Genomic DNA, 22,216 nt, shown 5'->3' on the forward strand with positions numbered 1-22,216 from the left:
GATCAATGATTTAGGGAAGTGAAATATTTCGGCGCGCTGGGTGCCCCACTTCCTCACTTCCTGACAGCTGCACAGAAGAAGACACGCCTGGACAATGCAACCGCGCTGAAACAAAGATTCAACGTTGAAGGAGAGGCATTCTTGCATCGGATTGAAACGTGGATCACCGATGAGGGACTTTGAATCGGAACTGAAAATGCAGTCCCACGACCCAAAAAAATTCGGCGTGCACAATCAAAATTCAAACAAATGATGATTTTTGCTTATGATCATCAGGGAGTAATCCTCACAGAGTTCCATGTGGCACACGTGTCACAGCAGTGTATTACCGTGGTGTCTTGCAAAATCTGCGAAGAAAAATGCACAAAACACGCCCTCAGCTACTCGAGGCTGGTCCACTCATTCTTCAAGACAACGCATATCGGGCATGTCGTCAATGAAAAACTCGGCAATTACGGTTGGGATGTGATCCCCCATGCTCCATATAGTCCAGACATGAGTCCTCCTGACTTCGACCTCTTCCCCAAGTTGAAACTGCCTTTGCGTGGACGTCGTTTTTCATCTCTGGAAGAGCTTTCTACTGCCGTTACCCGAGCCATTCGACACCTGAACAAAGATGGCGTATTGGATGGCATACGGACATGGCCGTATTTAGAGGGGGGGGGGGGTTCTAGGGTTCAAACCTTCCCCGAAACTTCTGACATGTTGGATTAATGGATAGTTCAGAAACCAAAATCTGTAACAAATTTTCAATTTTTTTTTTCGAAGCATCACAAAAATACATGGAGACAATGTTGAAACGATCGAGCTAGAATTTTCATACATTTGGAATTCTGAAACTTGATTGAAACAGGATTTATTCTCAGAATCGTAGCCAACCCGCGACCCCTCCATTTTCACTTCTGCTGTCATCTTTCCAGTGTTGCTCCTGCGTCACAAGGAATATAGACTGAAGATTCCCTTATGATTGTCCCAAAATTCCCTTTCCAGCTTTTAAATTCCCCGTCCGATAAAGTCGAAAATCCCCCTTGATAGGAGTTCAAACCTAGGATCTCCAGTTTCGTAGCGCATTACGTTCGCGATTGAGGTTACAATCCATGCACCAGGCTAAGTTTTTAAAAATAATAACTGGTTCCACACTTTTCAAAATTCCAAAAATTTAATTTTAAAGTCAAACAACAAAAACTTTATGACTAAAATTTCCATCTAACTTTTAAAACTTTTCTCTTGAAGGTATCTAAAGTTTAATGACGAAGTATAATAATTGTGCATTTCAGTACACACTGTATGAAATGTAAAAAAAAAAAAACAACAAATAGAAACTTGTGCTGGATATTCACTCATCTGCTGGATTGAGTAAGCCCCCTCAAGGATATAACAATAATATAATAATAATTATTATTAGTATTATTATTATGGAATAAAATTGTTTTATTATTATGAAATTTTAATTATTATTGTACAATTATTGTTATTATTTCTATTATTCAAATTTCTGGCGACGTCCATGGGAACAATTATGAATGAACCCCCCCTGAAATTTTTTCGTGCCTACGGCCATGCATACAGAAGCTTCCTCGACGTTGGGATTCGGTCATTGCCAAGCAGGGAGACTACATTGGACTGTGAAGAGACATCGCCGCCACAGCAACATACGGGTGAGTAATAAATTAGTGTGCATTATTTATGAAATGAGCCATGTGTATAACCTAACAAACGGCTAATGTAAAAGAAAAGAATCATCCACCTCCCACGGACAGTTTGATTGATTGATTGTTTTAGTGTTTTAAGTCCACTTGCTGCACAACAAGGCTAATCGGACTAGACCTACAGTTTAAAGTGCGATCCGAACCACCGTGCCATGTGGCACTACCGGGTATCGAACCCGGGACATCTTGATTAGAAGGCAACGACGCTACCACTGCGCCATCGGGGAGGCCGCCTATGGAGAGAGAAAAGACATGCTACTGACCTAAATAATCACAAGCTCCGGAAGAACACACCAACAGAAGAACGTAGAACACCTCCATGTTTCAAGACGAATGCACTTTCGTCGCTTACTGGGACAAAGAGCCCTCACTCACTGTCAGTGCTGTTGCTTCGTAATAGCTCGTCGATGTGTAATACAAACAGAAAATGAGCTTGTCTCCTCATTGTTTATGCCTGAAAGAATTCCGACGCAAAAGTCATTGTTCTCAAATGAGTAATTCTTTCGAAAATTTGCAAAATGCGATTTTCTTGCTTCCCTGTTACGTTCATTTTTTTTTTTAGGATTGGGAGGAGTTCAGTGATAGCGCCAGGGAAAAGTTACTGGGGGAGAGGAAGGGGGCGAGAAAATATTGTAGGAGCAGTTAACATTAAAGCGCCTGAATGTACGAGGGCATGCTGAAAAGTCCGTAGCCCGACGTAGAAGGAATGCACTTGGAATGATGAAACTTCATAGTTGCTCAACATACTCCCCTCGAAGCTCAATGCACTTTCTGGCCCGGTGCTCCAACTTTTACAAACCACTTTAAAAGGATTCTGAAGTTTGCTCATCGCACCAATACTCTGTGGCAGTAATCACCTCGTGATCCGAGGCAAAATGGAGTTTTTTTTTTGAGCTGAGGAAACAGAAAGTAGTCCGATGGAGCCAGATCTGGAGAATTGGATGGATGATCAAGGCACTGAAAGCCCAGGTCTCGCAATTTCTGCTGTGCTGCTGCTGCTCGATGGACAGGGGCATTGTCTTGCAATTTCGCTTGCTGAGCAGACATGGTCACTTAATGAACCTAAAACAAGTAAGCCTGTCAATTATGCAATGCCTTTTGGTATATGTACTTTCAAGACATAATGTGACCTTCCCCTAAACAGTTTGGGAACTTGGTCGGGCTACGAACTTTTCAGCATCCCCTCGTATGTATGTATTATTTATTCATGTATGGTATTTTGTATTTTTTCCTTTATATAGGGTGGGCGTTTACTGCCTAAACTTAATTATTGATTATGAGAAGTTACGTTGTTTCTAGTGGCCAATTTCAATATTGGGAGACTGGTAGAAAATGGTCGAAAATAGTTTTCTCATCTATAATTTCATAATTAATCGTCTTTCTTGAGATGTAACTAGTGATATAAATATTCACGTTGCAACAACACTACACCAGGGATCGTTGCATTAGTTTACCCATGCTGCTAACGCATTTTTAGTCGGAAAACATAAAACTCTCACACACTCAGGGCTTGCTGGGTGTAGGGCAACAAATTCAAAAGGTAAGGCTCAGAAATGATCAACAGAACTATACAATTGAAATAGAATGATTTAATGACTTTACAGGTATGGCACGAGATGAAAAGACAGAAACTATACTAATGTCCAAAATTAAAGCAACAAACGGAAATTCTTTCCCGTGTGTCCATTTGACCACATAATACGATCAGGTGATAGTAATATTTATGATGTCATAGACAACTGGTTTGAGATAGAAAATAAACTAACCTTAATGTGCCAGGATTTATCAGCAAAAGAATCACGATAGCAACAGGTTAAACTTGCCAAATTTATAAAAAAAAATCACACGAGGAAAGAATTCTGTTTGTTGCTTTAATTTTGGACACTAGTGTATTACATGACATAGCGTGACTGAACAATAAATTACCTTACAAACTATCCATTAAACAATACTGTTAATTCACTTGCTGCTCAAAAGATGGCGTCAAGTTCACGTTCTGTACACTTTCCTTTAGAACGTTAAGTAACAAAAATCGCCAAACAATGATACTAAATTACAATACTCTGAAGTTCAATTACAAAAAGTCCAACAGATGGCACTAGGTTACAATTTACCTGATTAACTTGTTACACTGATCAGTATTGTTAACATTTGCTAACACACTAGGAGCTTGAATTTTGTTACACCTTAGTTGACCACTAATTAAAACTGCTCCCTAAATTTTCGATATATTCATCGTAAAGCTTCTAACGTTAAATTAAGAAAACGCGCGCGCTCGTCAAACAATTAAAAACACGCTTCCGTTATTTTTTTAAAAATTTATCTAACGCGGAGATAAAGGAACGGTTCGACAAAGCAACACTGTCCCGAAAAGGAGCGGGGACAGGAATCGAACCTGTGAAGAAGGCGACACGGCTGGGGATCAGGCATCAGGCCCAAAGGTTAGATCCGACAGAGCATCTCGGCCAGGGCCGGCTGGCATCAGATCTCAGGAGTAAGGAAGGGTCCGACAATCGACTCAGCTGGGGAACCGGGATCACACCCCAGGGAACTGTGAGTCTCGGCCAAGGGTCGGCATCAGACCCAGGGAGGTTTTGGAGAGAGGAAAGTCTCGCAGGTTCTTCTCTGGCCGCTGTTAACTCGCTAACGAACTTCCACGGATAATAAACCTTTTCCAGCAAGGCCTCATCTCCAGGAAGCTATCAACTCGGGGCAAGCCCCGGCACTTAGCGACCTGTTGAGTGAGATGAGTCAAGGCAAAATGGATAATAAACTACGAACTTCCACGGCTCGAGCTCGCTGCTAATATACAGGGTGGCTCAATAAGTCACTTAACACCCCCAGTACAAGGTCACTGCAGCGCGCAACGTTGAAATGGTGATGACCAATCGTTATCAGGCTAAGGGGGAACCACATTGACGCCACCCGCGTGGTCGGCGGCCATCTTGATGTCCGCCATCTTGATGTCCGCCATCTTGAATTCGACTTCAGAATTTTAAATGGGAAGGGGGTGATATGATATATCAAATGAGGCTAGAATTTTACGAGAAATGCAATGGTGAAGGTTTTTTCGACGTATATTTAACCAGTAAAAGGTTATGACTGAATTCTTGTTCCAATTTTCTCCTTTTCGACGTGCTGGAAAAATGCCTTAAAATTTGTTTAGCACATCGGTAATGCATCGAGATACAAGTGATGTCTAGGGAGAGAAGTTCGCATGCCATTGCACACGATTTTAATCGGATACATCCACGAAGAGCTGCGCATTATGAATGGTTGTATGTAGCGAACAATTTACAGTGTGACGCTTCCATTGAATGAAAAGTCCTTCACAGTGACAAGGCTAATGTTTATCTTCAGAAGGAAGTTCATAAACAGAATATGCGACCCTTGTCATCTCATAACTAACTTTGGACAGAAACTGCTTCACAACGTTCCCATACTGTTCTGGTGTTCCTCCCTATTGAAAAAGAACTCTGTAAAAAGTACCTTCTTCCATAAGCAAGGATGAAAAAACCTGTGTATTTAACAAATCCAAGTAGCCCTAAGCATTTAAGGTTCCGTTGATGAAAAATTGACTAACCAAACGTGTTCCACACAGCACGCCACACCATTAACTTACCAGCACTAACCATTCAGCTTTGATCTGTCGAAAATGGGTTATCGGATAAAAAGCATTGAATATTCTGTTTATGAACTTCCTTATGAACATAAACATTAGCCTTGTCACTGTGAAGGACTTTTCATTTAATGGAAGCGTCACACTGTAATTGTTCGCGACAACCATTCATAATGCGCAGCTCTTCATGGATGTATCCGATTAAAATCGGTTCGCAATTGCATGCGAACTTCTCTCCCTAGACATCACTTTGATCTCGATGCGTTACCGATGCGCTAAACAAATTTGAAGGCATTTTTCTAACACCTCGAAAAGGATCAAATTGGTACAAGAATTCAGTCATAACTTTTTGCTGGTTAAAGATACATAAAAAAAAACCTTCACCATTGCATTTCTCGTAAAATTCTAGCCTGATTTGATTTATCATATCACCCCCTTATCATTTAAAATTCTGAAGTTGAATTCAAGATGGCGGACATCAAGATGGCCGCCGACCACGCGGGTGGCGTCAATGTGGTTCCCCCTTGGCCTGATAACGATTGGTCATCACCATTTCCACGTTGCGCGCTGCAGTGGCCTTGTACAGAGGGTGTTAAGTGACTTTTGAACCATAACTTTGTGGTATTGTTAACTCTGCAACAATTAAAGTTAGGTGAAAACAAATGTCACAGTTGTTTTCCTGGTGAAATTATAGCCCATTTTGATATGTCGCACGACCCCCTTCCCATTTAAATTTCTGAAGTTGATTTCAAGATGGCGGACATCAAGATGGCTGCCGACCATGCATGTGACGTCAATGTGGTTCCCCCTTGGCCAGGCAACGATTGGTCATCGCCATTTCACGTTCCATGCCGCAGTGGCCTTGTACTGGGGGTGTTAAGTGACTTATTGAGCTACCCTGTACACTCGGATCAGCGCCGTTGCGCCGCCGCGACGAACTACCAACGTTCTGCACAACCATATGATACTAGTCAACAAGGGTCATATTACCGTAACATGTTCACCAAAGATCGACCTTATATACAAACTCAATACGGATTGCAAGCCAATAAGGTTCATTATATCCAGCGAAACCTATTACAAGGGAACTTTAAGATAACGTATATTCTGGCTATAAGGCTAAGAACTAAAAACCTTTTAGCACATTTACTTAACCCACCAATTAAACAGTTATAAAGAAACACAACATGGTTCAGTTTGTGTTATTACATAATGCGCATGTAACCCTAACGACCAAAACCAAAATTTTAACCTAGCTCCATGCCTGGCACGTTACAAAGTTTTAAGATGATAATATAAATGTTGAAAGTCAATGTTTCGAAGAGTATAATTTTCTTGCAAACAAATCCTAGAACTTTGGCTATCTTTCATTTCATGAGTTTTATTCACAATTTTAATTCTATGTGAATAAGACAGCTTTGCAATGTGGCGCTGAATCCAAAATATATAAAAATAGAGAATCAAGTACTCCAATCTCCCTATATCCATCTTGGCTCAAGTTTTTCAGTGTTCTGCTGATTTTGAGAAGAACAATGTCTAGGCTCATGGCGAAAAACGTAAGACATGATTCTTTGCGATTCTCGGGGTTCGACGAAAACCTCCACTCTCACGTTTCCACGATTCATGGCATCTCGGATAGTCTCCACTATCTCTGGAAAGGTGTTCACCTCCACTTCTATCCTGGTTTTCCTCGCTGGTGCAGCCTTTTGAGTACTGGTGCTCCTTGATCTTGGAGGAGACTTTGTCGCTCTTGGGTTAGCAGGTGGTTTCAAGGCTCTGCTGCTCGCAGTTTGTTTACGGGACCATCTTCCGAATTCTGTAATGGAGGCTCTCCTTCTGGTGTTGCCGTAAGAGTTCACTGTTTTCCACCTAGGCGTTCTCTCTGCTGTAGCTTTTGCTTTCTGCTGATTCCCGTGCCACGATCTCGATTTGATTTGAGGTGATTCTTGAGGAGTAGGCGGACCATCGTTGTGTAACTTCCTGACACTTCTGTCAGGGCTTTTCGCCTTTGGTAGCTTTTCCACTTCCGGTTTTTTGTCTTGATGGAAAGATCTGGCTTTGATGCGAGTAGAATCTTGCGAAGTAGGCGGTGATGGAGCACAATGTTTTGGTTTAGCATTCGTTAGGTGAAAAATGGTCGCTTTTTCTGGCTCCCTGGGTTTTGTTTCGTTGACGCACCTCTTCAAAAGCGACGGTCTCTGTGTGTAGCATTCGATGGGCTTCACCTGCTTGGGCAACGCGTTCTCCTCCAAGCAGTCCGCCAGGCTGAACCTAAACTGACCGTCCGTGCCCCTCCTGGGCTGCAAGGCCCTCCTGTACACCGCGAACTCGACGTACCTCTTGACCATGCGGGGGGCGTCGATCTCGTCGTAGCACCGGATGAAGTCGACGATTTCCCTGAGAGAAGATCCTTCTGGGATATTGGCCACGCGGATGGCTTTTTGGATCTTTGGCCACAAGTTGCAGAGGGCCCCGTTTCCCGAAGTATCTTCCCCCTTCCCCTCCATCGTCACATGAAATTTTGCGTAGATTCCGAAATAAAGTCCGCCATCTTGTACGGATCACATTGCGGGCAATTACTATAAACAACAAAAGAGAAAGTCGCCGTTTACATGGCAAAAATGACTTTCCTTAGCGTTCGTAACAATTGGCATACTATTATTGTGTTTCAGCAATACTGAATATAATTTGCATCTATGTTAATGCAGAAAGGTTTCATTTTCTCAGAAGCTTCTCTTCATGAATACATAGAGAGTTTCCTCATCCATGACGTCATGCATTTCCAAGTTTGGCGTGAATCTGTCAGCTGCTGTTATAATTCTAAAGCAAATTGAAATTTTGGGCATTCCTACCGCATCACTGCAACCCGACCATCAGCGAAATAGAACAGAGATATCCTACAGTGGTTCCGGCCAAAGAACGGACATGGAAATTCTATTTTTGTCTTTTCTGTCAAAAGCCATAAAGGGTCACGTGGACAGCTGAACCAATCGGCTTTGTCAAGTTGCCGTGGTGAGGGGGAATTCTCGTGGTATTCTGCGTTGCCATTTATTTCGTTTTGGATCATTTTCGAAACAGACGACACCCTCATCAAAGTCAGCAAGGCGAAGCCTAATGGTTGCCTCCGCGTAGCAAGCGAATGGGTTTCCGTTTCCCTGCCTCTCCATGAAATGTGAGCGAAGGGAGCTTGTTGACAGGAAGAGGTGTCGTGTACGACAGTGTTGCCACAATATGAAGGCACAATTTCCCTTTCCAAGGGGCAAAATTTCCCTTTTTGGACCAATTTTTCCCTTCACCTAAGCAAATTATATAATAATAGTAATATAAGTAATTAGAAGTAGTAGTAATAGTAGCAGCATTATTAGTGATGGTAGTGGAAGCAGTAGTAGTACGTAGTTAAGTATTCCGTTGAATTCGTTATTCGTTTGAATAAAAAAATATTTTAAAACATTTTCACATTTCAGTTTCATCATTTTCTGACCAGGATTGAAACCTGGGACCGGTCAGGAATCCATTTGTTAATCCTCATCGTTACTATTCCAAAGATCCATAAAAGCAACGTACAATAAACTTAAAGGAGCAGAAACAAGTAGGAATAGCAAACTAAATAACATAAAAATGTAGATATGAAATTCGAAATTAACATAAACTGTAATAATGTGGTCAGATGACCTAAAAATTTCCCTGCAATTGTGGTATTTTTAATTGAAATTCCCATTTCCCTTAAATTTTGGTCCGAATTTCCCTGCAAAAGGGAAATTTCCCTTCATGTGGCAACACTGGTTTACGACTGGACAAACATCAGGCGTGTGGCAACCGGTAGCAACACCGGTTTTTTTCCTTGAACTGGAGGCGGAAAGTCTGGGTATCCTCAAGTCCATTCTCTGGCCGGGCGTCACATCTACAACGACGAGGGCAACTTCATACATGCTTCGTACAACCAGTGGGGTTGTCCGCGTGCATTCGGAACATCTCCAGCTGACTGCGCGAGTCTAGCCAGCGAGCCTACGAGCAATGTACAGCGTGAGCAATAGAGTTAGCTATAGGCGCAGAGTAGAGATGACGTCAGCGGTTCACTTCTTGATTGGAGGCGTCGGGAGTTATGACTCGCTCCCAAGGTGCAAGCGCAGAACGGCCAGAGCTGTTACGGAAATAATCTCACTCTACATGGGGGTATGCTTATGAAGTATCCTTGTGGGACGTAACACGCGACGGCTGAGAAAAACCGGTATAGAGAACACAGGTTGGGTTCCCAAGAGAAACGGCATCTATCTTCATTCTCTCGTCCCTCATTTCTCATAATTCATAACTTAATTCAAATAAACGACGTTGAGTAAGTAAACTTTACGAGGTACTTTTTCCAACAGTTGCTGTCATCAGCCACTTACAAATAATAACAGTGTTTTCCATTAGGTAAATGAAAATTATTTTGTACGGAGAGAGTATTGATTGTTACCATCTGTTGTACTCACGCGATAATATCATTCACTGACAATAATAAATGTTACATACCCTGTGTGTGGTCTCCTTAGTTAATCATAGCCTCGCATTCCAATTTATTGTTATCTGAACATCGGAGACTAATATGAATAGCACCTGTTACTTAGGTAAATATGTATTTTGTCGGAATATAATGTTTTCGTCGGTAGTTTCATGTTTATTTACAATAATATACGAAAATACTTTGGTGTTGACCAGAGCTAATGATGTACTAACTCACTGTTCTTTTCCAAATGTATCTGTTGCTACGAAGTGTTCTTACCTAATTACTACTCAGTTCTGGAGGTATGCATTCCTCACAAGGTACGTAGCAATTTACTATTGTATTACATTTAAAGGGTTCGGGTGTAAATCATGGTAAGTGACATTTTGGTAATTTCTGAGTTCATTAAGAAAAAAAAGGTTATTAGAAGCTATACTGTAGATAAATTGTTTCATGTGGTGTTTACCAATTTCAGAAGGCTTCACTGAGTTCAATGCAAATTGTATAACATGGCAATTTTACTTTGTAACTCAAAAATGACCAAAATTTCACTTACCATGTTTTAAACTCGAGCCCTTCATTTAATTTCTTCTACGTTATTGTCTGACAAGTCTCCCTCTCAGTTGTATTTTCATATTGTAAATAACAGTTAATTTTTATTCATAACATCCTTTCCCAGAAATTATAAAAATTTCCTTAACTTTGTATTTTGAAGTAAATTTGAGGGATTGTGAACCAGTGTCTGGTATCACTGCTGATATTACAATGATACACCACAAGAAATAGGTATTGTCTTCATTGTCTGATCACACTATCTAGCGTAAAAAAGACTTCAGTAGTTTCACAGCTGTTTCTACAAGAAAAGAATCATCTGATAGTTTTGGTTTTGTCTTTCTCAAGTTTGATTGATTGATTTGCTTTATTTTACTTGGCTTCTCTGCCACTTGACAATTTGCGAAGATGGGGATGAGTGATGATATGATGCAATTGATGAAGGGACACTCACAAACATCCATGCCTAGGCCAGGATTCGCACCCGGGACCCCTGGGCGTCGCAGAGCGATGTGCTAACCACTCCGCCACCTTTCTCAAGTTTAAGAACCATGTTTTAGACCAATAGAGAATGAATCTTCATGCATGGTTTAAAGAAACTTCGGCGTCGGATGATCTCTTAATTATCTATTTATCGTAGTTGATAGTGAAAAGTGTATATACTGCAAAAGATGGACTTTGTAATTCCAACATATTGCTTGCATTTGTCATATAATTTCACGTGTAATATAAAGATGAGGAAAACATGAGGTACTCTGAGTATCTTCGATTTTTTCATCCTTATTGCCATTCGATACAAGTAGTTTTTAGGCTCCACGCAATCTGATAATCAATCCTTGTCACTTTTTATACAAGTAGGAAACACCCTTAATCAGACCTTTGTGTAACAATTTATGTACTCATATCTTCGAAGGGTACATACGTGCATTTGCTGTGGTAATACTTTGTTAATTATGTCATCACAATGTTATTGCTGAAGTTAAATATATATCAATCAATAATAAAGGATGTTCGTAGTGAATATAGCCTAGATCTCTTCGCTAGTAATAAAAAAAAACACCCACTTGAAAGATATTAACTTAAAAATATATGTATGAGAGACAGACTAGTAAGTAACTGATATCACTTTCTCTACAATATCTATACAGTCTATAGATAATATAAGGCACAAGTTATGATTATGTATGAGAGTTAACAACAATCATATCAGATAATGTCTCCCTCCGATTCTCTCTCTCATTATATAGTCCCGAATAGCTCATTTGCGCTTGAAGTAAATTTAAAATGAAAATTTTTAAGACTCCGGCATTGGCTGCACTTTTAGAAGGAAAATTGATTGATATGCTTTATTTTACTTCACATTTTGTGCAACTTTTGGCTAATTTGCGAAGATGGGGATGAGTGATGATATGAAATTGATGAATGGACACTCGCAAACATCCATGCCCAGGCCGAGATTCGAACCCGGGACCCTGGCGTCGTAGCGCGATGTGCTAACAGAACGAAAATTGTCAGAACGTAAACACAATATTTAATTAATTATTCTTGTCCTCTTCTAGCATCTGCCACTGCATTTTTATCTGTGAACGATTACCGACAGTATAAAGATGATCGACTACATCACAGCATTTTTTAGAACTACGTCTTTTCACGGACTTCCAGAAATAACCAAGAGGGGCCGTCGGTTCGGTGAAAGGTAGGAGTTAATATCTCTATATATAAAAATGGATGTGTGTGTGTGTTTGTTACGGCATAACTCTCGAATGCCTGGAGCGATTTCAACCAAACTTGGTTCGCGTATCACTTACAACCTGGAAAGAAATACTGCTGGGGTAAAACACCCCTGGCACCCCTACGGCTGGGGTGGGAAGGGGTGACATAGAAATAATCAAGAACCACCGATATTAAATTCCGCGCAAACAGACATCCGTGACTATGCAATCCGCACAACGATAGTGTTCCTCGGGTTGTCTAACATTCAGGCTGTGTTGCGAATGGAATCCATAGTTTTCGTGACACTCCCAATGCGGTTCAACTCCAAGTTCATCACCTATCGACATGGGGGGTGAAAAATAAAATGCCACAAATGGCCTAGATTAGTGTCGAATCCATAGTTTTCGAAGTTGCTAAGCTAATTGGTGACATTCACGATCACATTTAAAATTAGTTACATTTTACATTATAGTTTGAATTCATAATTTTCCTGTCCTATACAAGATTGGTATAAATAAATACCCGGGAAATTCCGGTTAATCAGCTAGTGTACTATAAGCGCACGGCCATGAAAATAGGCGGCTGGGCGGAATTACGCTGTTGCCACGTGTGGGAAAAGCGAAGCGAGAGCGGGACAAAAGTCCTTGGTTCCCGCGCACTGTGTGGCAACGTCAAAAGAACCTTGCGCACTGAGACCCCGGAAGCGAAATTGTACCGTTCTGTTGCCGCGCTTCCGGCGTCTCAGTGGGCCATAACCCCGAAGATAACATGCAGACTTGTACCCGGAAATTCCGTGCTTCGGTTCCGCACGTTCCCCTGTATTAAGCGTCACATAATTTCATTTCAATAGAAGCAGGCGACAGAAGTTCTGTTGCCGAATTTTCCCGTCTTTCCCCGCGTCCAGTGTGCGGGGTCCTAAACGGCCAAGTTGGCTAGTTCGAGCGTCAGACCGACACTTTTGTGTCATCCCTGTAAATACTGTCAGTTTGTATCACATGAATTACAAAGACCAACTCTCCAATGAGATGTTTCATTCTCTTAAACCTCCGAACACACGGAGTTGTGCTCCGACTTGGCAACAGCGCGAACTTCTGCCACCCGCCTAATTTCATAGCCGTGCCTTTAGGTAAATATTATAATTATAATCCAATCAATAGAAATTTAACTGTACATTCCAGTAAACAAGTTATCTACGTAGTGAAATATCATTTCCATAATCACACTTTGTGGTAATTCATTCTCTTCGCATCCCTAATTATTTTATTCCCTGTAACTTCAACATGATTAGTAGAAATCAACAGTGTAAATGCATTTAATATTGGACACGTATAAACCTTACGCAAAATAAATCAAGACACTCATTGGTGGATGGCATAGGCGCCGACTCCATGGGCCTTGGGGGAGGGGGGGCTAGAGCTGTCCCAATGTTAACGATGTGGGGGCAGAGCCACCCAAATAATTTTGCTTAAGAGTATCTAATGTATTATTTTGCTTCTCTTGTAAAGTTTACTCTGAATTGTGCCACATGAACTTAACTTTAAATACACATTTGAAATGTTCTAGACCATTAACTTTGGGGGGCTGAAACCGCTAAACCATCAACTTTGGGGGGCTATGACCAGAGACAGCAAAACACATGACTTATTACTATATACTAAGTATATAATTATGAGTACTGTTAACATTTTTACTAAAAAGAGTTTCAAAAGACGATGTGCATGAACTAGGGGAGTGGATGGGACGTTCGGGCTACAAATGGGTCTCACATGACATTCAGAACGAGTTCTCTGATATATTAGGGAGATCTGTTTTACGCTCCGTGGTAGCAGATATTAAAAGTCGGGAATATTTTGCTTATGCTTGACGAAATTTGTGACATATCCATCCGTGAACAATCAACATTTTGCATTCGAACTGTAAATGAAAATGTTAATATTTTTGAGGAATTCATGGTCTTTTACGAGATTCCGATCACTGAGGCCAAAACTTAAAAAAAGGGAGGGAGTGAGTCATTCATTAATTTATTTCAGTGAGCAGAGGCCCCCCCCCAATAATTTTGACAAGTCGGCGCCCCTGGTGGATGAGTCAAGTCAACTAACGGACAATAGTAAAATAATAATTGAGCAATTCCAGACGTAACAGACCGGTAGTTGAGAAGCAATTTTACTTATATTTTATTTCTTTTTGAGGCTGCCAGCCTTACTCCCACATGCCTCAGCAGATCATCCAACAAGTTGCGGGGAGTCGTGTGGCCGTTTCCCTACATAAAATTCCAAGCCTTAGTCACGACGTTTTAGAATGTCATTTATTTCAACGGTTCTTCGCCCAGGTCCCTGGAAATCTGATAATTTCCTCTCAAAGAATCTATAGTTAAACATTTATATTATGTGTCAATTTATTATTCCCTTCCTTTTTCAGGATACTGTGGATCACATGTGTCGTCCTCTGCGTACTTTACACTGTGGTAATCATCACAGAGTCGTGGGAAAAGTTCCAGGAAAACCCGACGGTGATGACCATAGAGAGAAATAGGAACGAATGGTCCTTCAATGTCCCTGCCGTCATTCTGTGCGCTCATCCTACCGTAACGACTTTTCAGTTGAAAAGGGCCATGAGGCAGTGAGTGGATTTAAAATAATAACAGTCTTGCCTTGCCATGTTTGTTCAACTTATTATATTCATTCTACTATGTAAAGGGTGTCCCGCCGGCCCCTGTGGCGGAGTGGTTAGCACATCGCGCTACGACGCCAGGGGTCCCGGGTTCGAATCCTGGCCTGGGCATGGATGTTTGTGAGTATCCATTCATCAATTTCATCATATCATCACTCATCCCCATCTTCGCAAATTAGCCAAAAGTGGCACAAAAAGCGAAGTAAAATAAAACAAATCATAATCGTAAAGGGTGTCCCAAAAAGACGATAAATTTTGAAACGGAGGCGTAGAGAAGAGAAGAAATACAGGGTGTATCATAAAAGAGTAAACAACTTTAAACATTAATTTCGACTGAATTAGAGGTTCCTAAACTTTTTCGTTTCACGGCGCCCTTAGTGTTTCAAGATTTTAGTTAGTGTGGTTAGTTTTCTTGCCTTAAGTAAAAAACTAAACACATATTTCAAATTCAGAAACATTTTATGTGTAAAAAGTACTAAGTAAGCACATATTTGGAACAATCATATGATTTCAGTGAAAATATTGAAATATTTCGCTGCGCCCCTGTAAGCTAGCCACGGCGCCCCAGGGTGCACACTTGGGAACCACTGGACTAAACTATATGAAACACAACAATCATATTTGTTGTGTATCAATCAGCAACGCTACAAATGTTCAATGTGGCTTCCACCAGTTACGCGACACACATCCCCTCGAAATTCTCGTTGCCAGACTTTTCCCAAGAACTCCTCGTCCACCAAAGCAAGACCGTTTCTTATTCTCTTCCTTAGCTGTTGCACATTCTGCGGCATAGGTGGCGCATAGACTTAGTCTTTCACAAAGCTCAAATGCAGAAGTCTAGGAGTGTAAGGTTTGGGAACTTTTTCTGCACAGTGTGAAAGTCGCCATTTTCTTTAACACTACACCAGCGCCACACTGACAGTGTCTACAAAAAGTCTTGCGCATGAAAACAATACTTGAAGATTTCTCATTGTTACACAACAAACCTTACTGTTGTGTTTCAGACTTTTTTAAATAATAAACCTGATAATTTGTTTACTCTATGATAGATGCTGTAGTTGCAAGAGATTTAATCATTGAAATGAATAGTACAGAGGATGCCATTACATAATTACATACCGCTGAAGAAATGGGTAGGTTTATGTCTTGAAGATGACGTCCAGTAGACGACCATTTCTGCGCAAACATTCCTGCAGTCATCGAGGGACATCCTACATGTCTACAGGAGGGGACTTAACGATGTCGTACTGGTAACGTCCTTGCTATCTAATCAAGGGTTCCCAGGTTCGACACCCAGTCGTGCCACATGGCACAGTGGTTTGGATCCCACTTTAAACTGTAGATCTAGTCCCGATTAGTCTTTCTGTGCATTAAGTGGACTTAAAACAACAAATCAACCAATCATGTCTACAGGAACCAGGGTGATTTCCCGACGGATCCTTTCGACTCGACCTGCTATAACTGAAGAATCGCCTAGATTCCTGTAGACATGTTACGTCGAGCTATGTAGGATGTCCCTCGACGACTGCACGGATGTTTGCGCAGAAATGGTCGTCAACTGGACGTCATCTTCAAGACATAAACCTACCCATCTCTTCAGCGGTATGTAATTATGTAATGGCATCCTCTGTACTATTCATTTCCATGATTAAATCTCTTGCAACTATTTGCCTCTTCACTATATCTCTGTTTCAAAATTTCCTATCTTTTTGGGACATGCTTTACTTTCTATCGACACATCTTCTCTTCTTCCAAATATAAAGACTAAACGCTCGGCAATGAAATTAGACGCGTGACAGAAGTTCACGCTGTTGCCAATAATTTATTCAGACAGATAAGTGGCTTCATTATATTGTTTGGGTTGAACATTTACTTAAGAATACACATTTAGTGGGAGAGCTCACATGAGAGAGAGAGAGAGAGAGAGAGAGAGAGAGAGAGAGAAAAGTTCCTTTCTTGAAAGTGGTAATATGAAAATTCAACTAAACTAACTTTCTTTGGAATGATCAACTAATCAATTCACAACCTATCAATAGTTATACACACAAAATAAAGATCAAACCAATAATTTAAATACTTAACTGAAAACTGAGGATTGAAGACAAGGCGACTCTCCTCTCTCCCACGGCTGCCGATAGAAAAGGGTCGTTATCTTCCTGCACGTGCACCTCAACTCATCCACCAATCAGCGCCCTTTAGTGACGTCACTATTGGCTTCCACTTGATACGTCCTTTCTCGTTTCACTAATAGTTATTGTTATTAATTATCTTTTCTCTTGTACAAATGTTTATTGTTCTTTAATCTTAATTTCTGTAATTTACCTATCACTGATAATGTCAGGATAGTGACTAACCTGCATATACTTATCTTGTAAGGGCTGTTACAATGGCAATTACGAGTGTCTTATGTCTGGACTTGAAAGTTCGGGCTCATTTTTTTTTTGGAATAGAGTGATCAAGTTGAATTATAAGAAGTTTAATTTCTTTGAGTGACATGGATTATATGTTAGGCATATAAGTATTTAGTTTGCAAAGAAGTAAAATAGACTTCCTTTTTCTTAGTGCAAACTTAGCTTTGATTTTTATTTGGTTTGAACAACGAAGAGAGATATTACCCCATACCCTGAGAGGCATATGTGTATGTTTTCGAGTCTTTCATGTGAATTTATTATTTGCTCTGGTAGTTAAATCATCTTCTTTTGACCACAGAACGTGTCACACTCACTGTTGACAAATTTATTCTATAAGCCCGCACACTTCCACAAATCAAAGAATATACAGATGTGATCGGGGGGTTATATAGGAGGATTAGATTAGTCCGACGTGTAGATATGGGACTCAATTTCTGGGGCCTTTAACGAACTGTCAATTCACACGATCACCAGCACTGTATCGAATGCGACTCGAAAGTGCCCCGAAGAGAGGTCGGTCTGACGAAGCAACGCAGCCAATTTGACGTTGCCACACAGTGCGCGGGAACCAGTGACTTTTGTCCCTCTGTCGCTTTGGTTTCACTATATGTGGCAACAGCGCAATTCTGCCCAGCCGCCTATTTTCATTGCTGTGCGTTTAGTTCTCCACATGATAATGGATGAACTCCCCACATACAAATTGTATGGTATTTTTGGTTACCTGTGTGGAAATATGCTGCCAATATAAAATAAAATAATATTAGCATTATTAGAGAGCACTAAATACAAAATACGTCCTTGGAATATTCTGACAAATTACTCAGATTTTCTACAAACATTTTTCTTGATTTTATTAAAATAATGAAATATAATGCAAATGCTTTATTTTTCAGTCAATTTGCCATGACCTCTCGTAAGACCACGAACTTCTCTTTCTACATGGATTTCGTTTTGGCAGCAGTGAGTTTGAACATTTCGAACTTCAAAGAGTTGGAACGGTTCAAGGACAGGGGGCTTCTGCAGAACATGTCACTTGGTGAAATACAAAATAAGGTATTGTTAAGTGTAAAAAATGTTAGGAAAGACATTCTCTTTCCTCTTGAAAGCCAATGGGGTTGCGACAACCCAGCCTTGACTGTACAAGGAGTGACTTTCCAATCTTCGCTTCCATAACCCTAAAAGTCTCAGCAGATATCATTATTATTAGGTATATGCATTTATGCATGCATCATGGTTTGCTAAGTTTACACTTACCGACAGCAAAGAGCAACTTAACGAAAAACGCAAATTATAATTTTCTTCTGCTTGTTTTCTTTCTTACAAAAATCAAGCGATTGTGGATCTAAGACGCGTGTTTTCAACAAAATTTTAGAGTTTTTTCAATCTTCGTTGTTAGCAACACTGGAAGGTCTATTTATCCAGTCACCAGAGCATCAAGTTTCTTCCGCAACAATTTCCAAATGGTACTTTCTTTTGAGGAATAAAACAATGCAGATTGCGTGATACAGGGTGTCTAAAAATTACCATAGACATCAAACTGATACGTCGCTTGGGGCAAGAATTAATGCTTTCTGAAACGTGATGTGAACAATTCTGAAAGTTGCACACAAACAATTCTAAATTCTATTTTTTCTCCAGAGTAATAAGGTCGTCTTTATGCAAACCTACTGTAAGTAAAACTAGATGTTCCAACATGTATTTTACAACTTACTGCAAGATTCTATGTTCATTGGTTTCATAAATATAGCCTTTTCAAATCGGATGATTCTTTTTGAAACACCTTGTATAATTTAACGATTGCTGCCCCTCTCTCTTCCTACACAGGCAATCTCAACAAGAAATCTGTATTTTGCAGACTAACGAGGCTCTGGCGCCTTCACATCCAGCCAGGATAATCCTTTGTGGGGCTCGTGCTGTATCGTTCCTTCATCCATCTCATCATCCTTCATCCTCATCCTCATCTTCGCAGTTAGTCAAAAGTGGCAGAATTAGGGAAGCAAAACTAACTAAATCAATCAATATACAAGACCTGTCACACCCACTCATTTCACAAATATTGTGATAAGAACAAACATGGGCACCCGCAGGGAGATGGGGACACTCGCCCCTCCCGAGATTTCTGGAAACATTTAATGTAATTCGAATGGAGAAATTGTAGAGATATTTTGTAAGAAAAAGTATTGTTTTCTGTGACTTAAAGGCCGTAAATTACAGCAACTATTATTATTATTATTATTATTATTACTATTTGAAGTAAGGTTACATTTAAGCTTACAGTCTATTTTACACTGATTATCTAACTATAAAAAACAGCTTTTTGTCGTACATGAATTAATGTTAAGTATACAGTTATGCAAATTGTATGTAGATATACAGAATATGGAAATTATCAATGGATGTAATTTTTAAAAAAACATACCAAGTAGTAGTAGTAATAGTAATGTACACAGAAAACACTGGTTTGTTTGGAATTACCAAAAAAGTTTGGTTGAGCTGTTTGGTTATGGTTTTTGTTTCCGATAACCAAATGTTGCTTGTAATTACTAAATAATTTTGTTTGAGAATACCAAAAAATTTGGTCAGACGAAATATGGTACTCGTAAACAAAATATTACATATGTAAGTAAAGAGAAGCAAAACGTTTGGTTAAATTTACTATATGTGCGTGAGCGTGCTTTCGAATTTGAAATAACGTTCGTCGAGTGTAGTATGAAAATCCTTTGTCGAAAATTGAAACTCATGTAGATAGATAATTACTCGAAGCGAGTCTTTATCTTGTTGTGTAACCTAATATTCTGAAAAAAGCTCAGAATATACTTACTTTATACTGAGTTTCCTACACCGGCCGCTAGATGGTTCTATCAAAATGTGTAGAAGAAACATAAGTTTCTGTACAACAAATAATGGTACGCTTGATTGTAATCATAGTGAAAAATTCTGCTTTAACACTCTTAGAAAGATATGTGAACATCAAAGCTACAAATTAAAGAAGAAAATGTACTGCAGTGAATAAAAGTGAATCTCCCATGAGCAACCTTTTGATTCTGGACTAATTAGTCTGCCTGCCCTGAGGAAAAAATTCTGCGGCATCTATCTCTGTCCGAAACATAGTTGGATCAGTGATCGGTTAGTTCGTATGAACTTTCCAGCCTGATCATTACCTGTGCGTAATTAGAGATCACTTAGTTCATTGAACTCTCCAGCCTAATTATTGCCTATTTTTGTGGGAGCAGGAAAATTTTATTATCCATTTTGCCTTGACTCATCTCACTCAACAGGTCGCTAGGTGCCGTGGCTTGCTGCGAGTTGATAGCTTCCTGGAGATGAGGCCTTGCTCGAAAAGGTTTATTATCCAGGAAAAAATCCTGCGGAGCCCCCATGACAACAAAACCTTTTTTACAAGCTTCAGTACTTTAGAACACTGGCGTGTGCAGGATTTTTTTCTGAGGGTAATGAAATTGTAAAGATGAATATTACATAGTTGCGTTCTGGGGGGTGGGAGTACACTATAAAATAATTCATAATTAGCATGTTTAACATGCGTCTTAACGGATGTTCAAACTTCAAAGACAAGAAATTGTAATCGGCGGTTATTTTAAGGCGGGGTTTCAGCTATCACTTTGGTTTTTCCAGAGTTCATTACCGATTTCATTTCAAAATTTTGAATTTCTTAAAATTTCTGGAGCGGCTGTAGTCCCATCAGCCCCTCTGCGGACGCCAGAGCTTTAGAATGAATCGTCGCTGAAAAATAAAACAACCCGCCGATGTACACCATGTTCATGTAGAGGAAAATTACTTCCGTAACATCTTTGGCTCTTATGCATTTGAAGCATCGGAACGAGTCACAACTCTCGAAGCAGCCAATTAACCAAGCGAGCCGCTGACGTCATGTCAACCCAGAACCTATCGCTAAGCCCGTTACTCAGGTTCTACACGCCCACTAGGCTCGCTAGAGACATTCGCGCAGTTCGCTGCAGCTGTTCCGAAAGTAATTCGACTCTAACTGAAATTTGAACCTACTTTTTATACAGCCCTTGTAAAGGGTGGCGCAAAAGTCATCATCCTATTTGAACTGACCTTTATTTTGACACCTTGCTGTTTATAACAGTAGTGTTTTGTCAGTTAAATAGAAGATACTCACGAAATTTATTGTGTGCGAAAATGAATAAGTATACCTCACAAGAACGTGGAAAAATTGTGACAATTTTGCGTGACATTTTTCCGGGCAGAGTAATATCCCGTTTTGGTGATTTGCCATGGCCGGCCAGGTCCCCCGATTTGACCGCTCCAGATTTTTCCCTTTGGAGATATTTGAAGTTGGTTTATGTGAATAAGCCAGAGACGTTACAGCAACTAAAGGACAATATTCAGCATGAAATTGAAAACATTTCCCCGCAAATTTCCAACACCATAAAAACGCAATAAAAAAGAGCCCAAATTTGCATCAATTCGAATGGTGGTCATTTATTGGACGTTATCTTTAAAAATTGAGGACATAAAACTTACAAGTATCAATAAAAGTTTAACACAAAAAAAACCTTCTTTGTTTAATTTAAAACCTAAGCTATAGGCTAAGAAAAATCAGGTGATGACCTTTGCGCCACCTTGTAGAAACAATGTGTAAAAAAGTTAAAACTTGTATTTTGCTGAAGGGTTGAAATCACAAGTCATACGTCCTTCATTTATTCAGATTTTTCTGTTTGCATATCTTTTTCCAGGCAATGGACGCACCACAAGTTGCAGTGATGAATATTAATCATTCCCAGGTGTATGTAAAATATCCATTGAAAACGATATATGGACTGTGCTTTGCAACTAATTCGGCACTAAATGACGAAGAAAGGTAAGAGATTACTTGTGAATAAACTCATGTGCATTGCTGCATATTCTACGTGATCACAACTTGTATGTGTCACAACGGAAACAACATTCAACATGATATAAATCATGAGTCATTCCATGCCAAATCAACACAGATATGTGCAATTTTTAACCTGACCATCTCCGATTTTCATGAAATTTAGGGAGTTGAAACTATGCATAGAACTTAGTAACTATG

General features: G+C 40.0%; 1 protein-coding gene across 1 annotated transcript; it reads left to right on the plus strand.

The window, feature by feature from the left end:
* Positions 1-11,970: 11,970 nt before the first annotated feature.
* On the plus strand, positions 11,971-22,004 carry LOC145980584 (uncharacterized). Its single transcript, XM_083113620.1, has 4 exons — positions 11,971-12,059; positions 14,495-14,695; positions 18,051-18,210; positions 21,876-22,004. Exons 1-4 carry the CDS (start codon positions 11,971-11,973, stop codon positions 22,002-22,004), a joined length of 579 nt encoding a protein of 192 aa, XP_082969746.1.
* Positions 22,005-22,216: the final 212 nt, after the last annotated feature.

This window comes from Lepisma saccharinum, chromosome 28, assembly GCF_977018435.1.
Source record: "Lepisma saccharinum chromosome 28, izLepSacc3.1, whole genome shotgun sequence".
NCBI lineage: Eukaryota > Metazoa > Arthropoda > Insecta > Zygentoma > Lepismatidae > Lepisma > Lepisma saccharinum.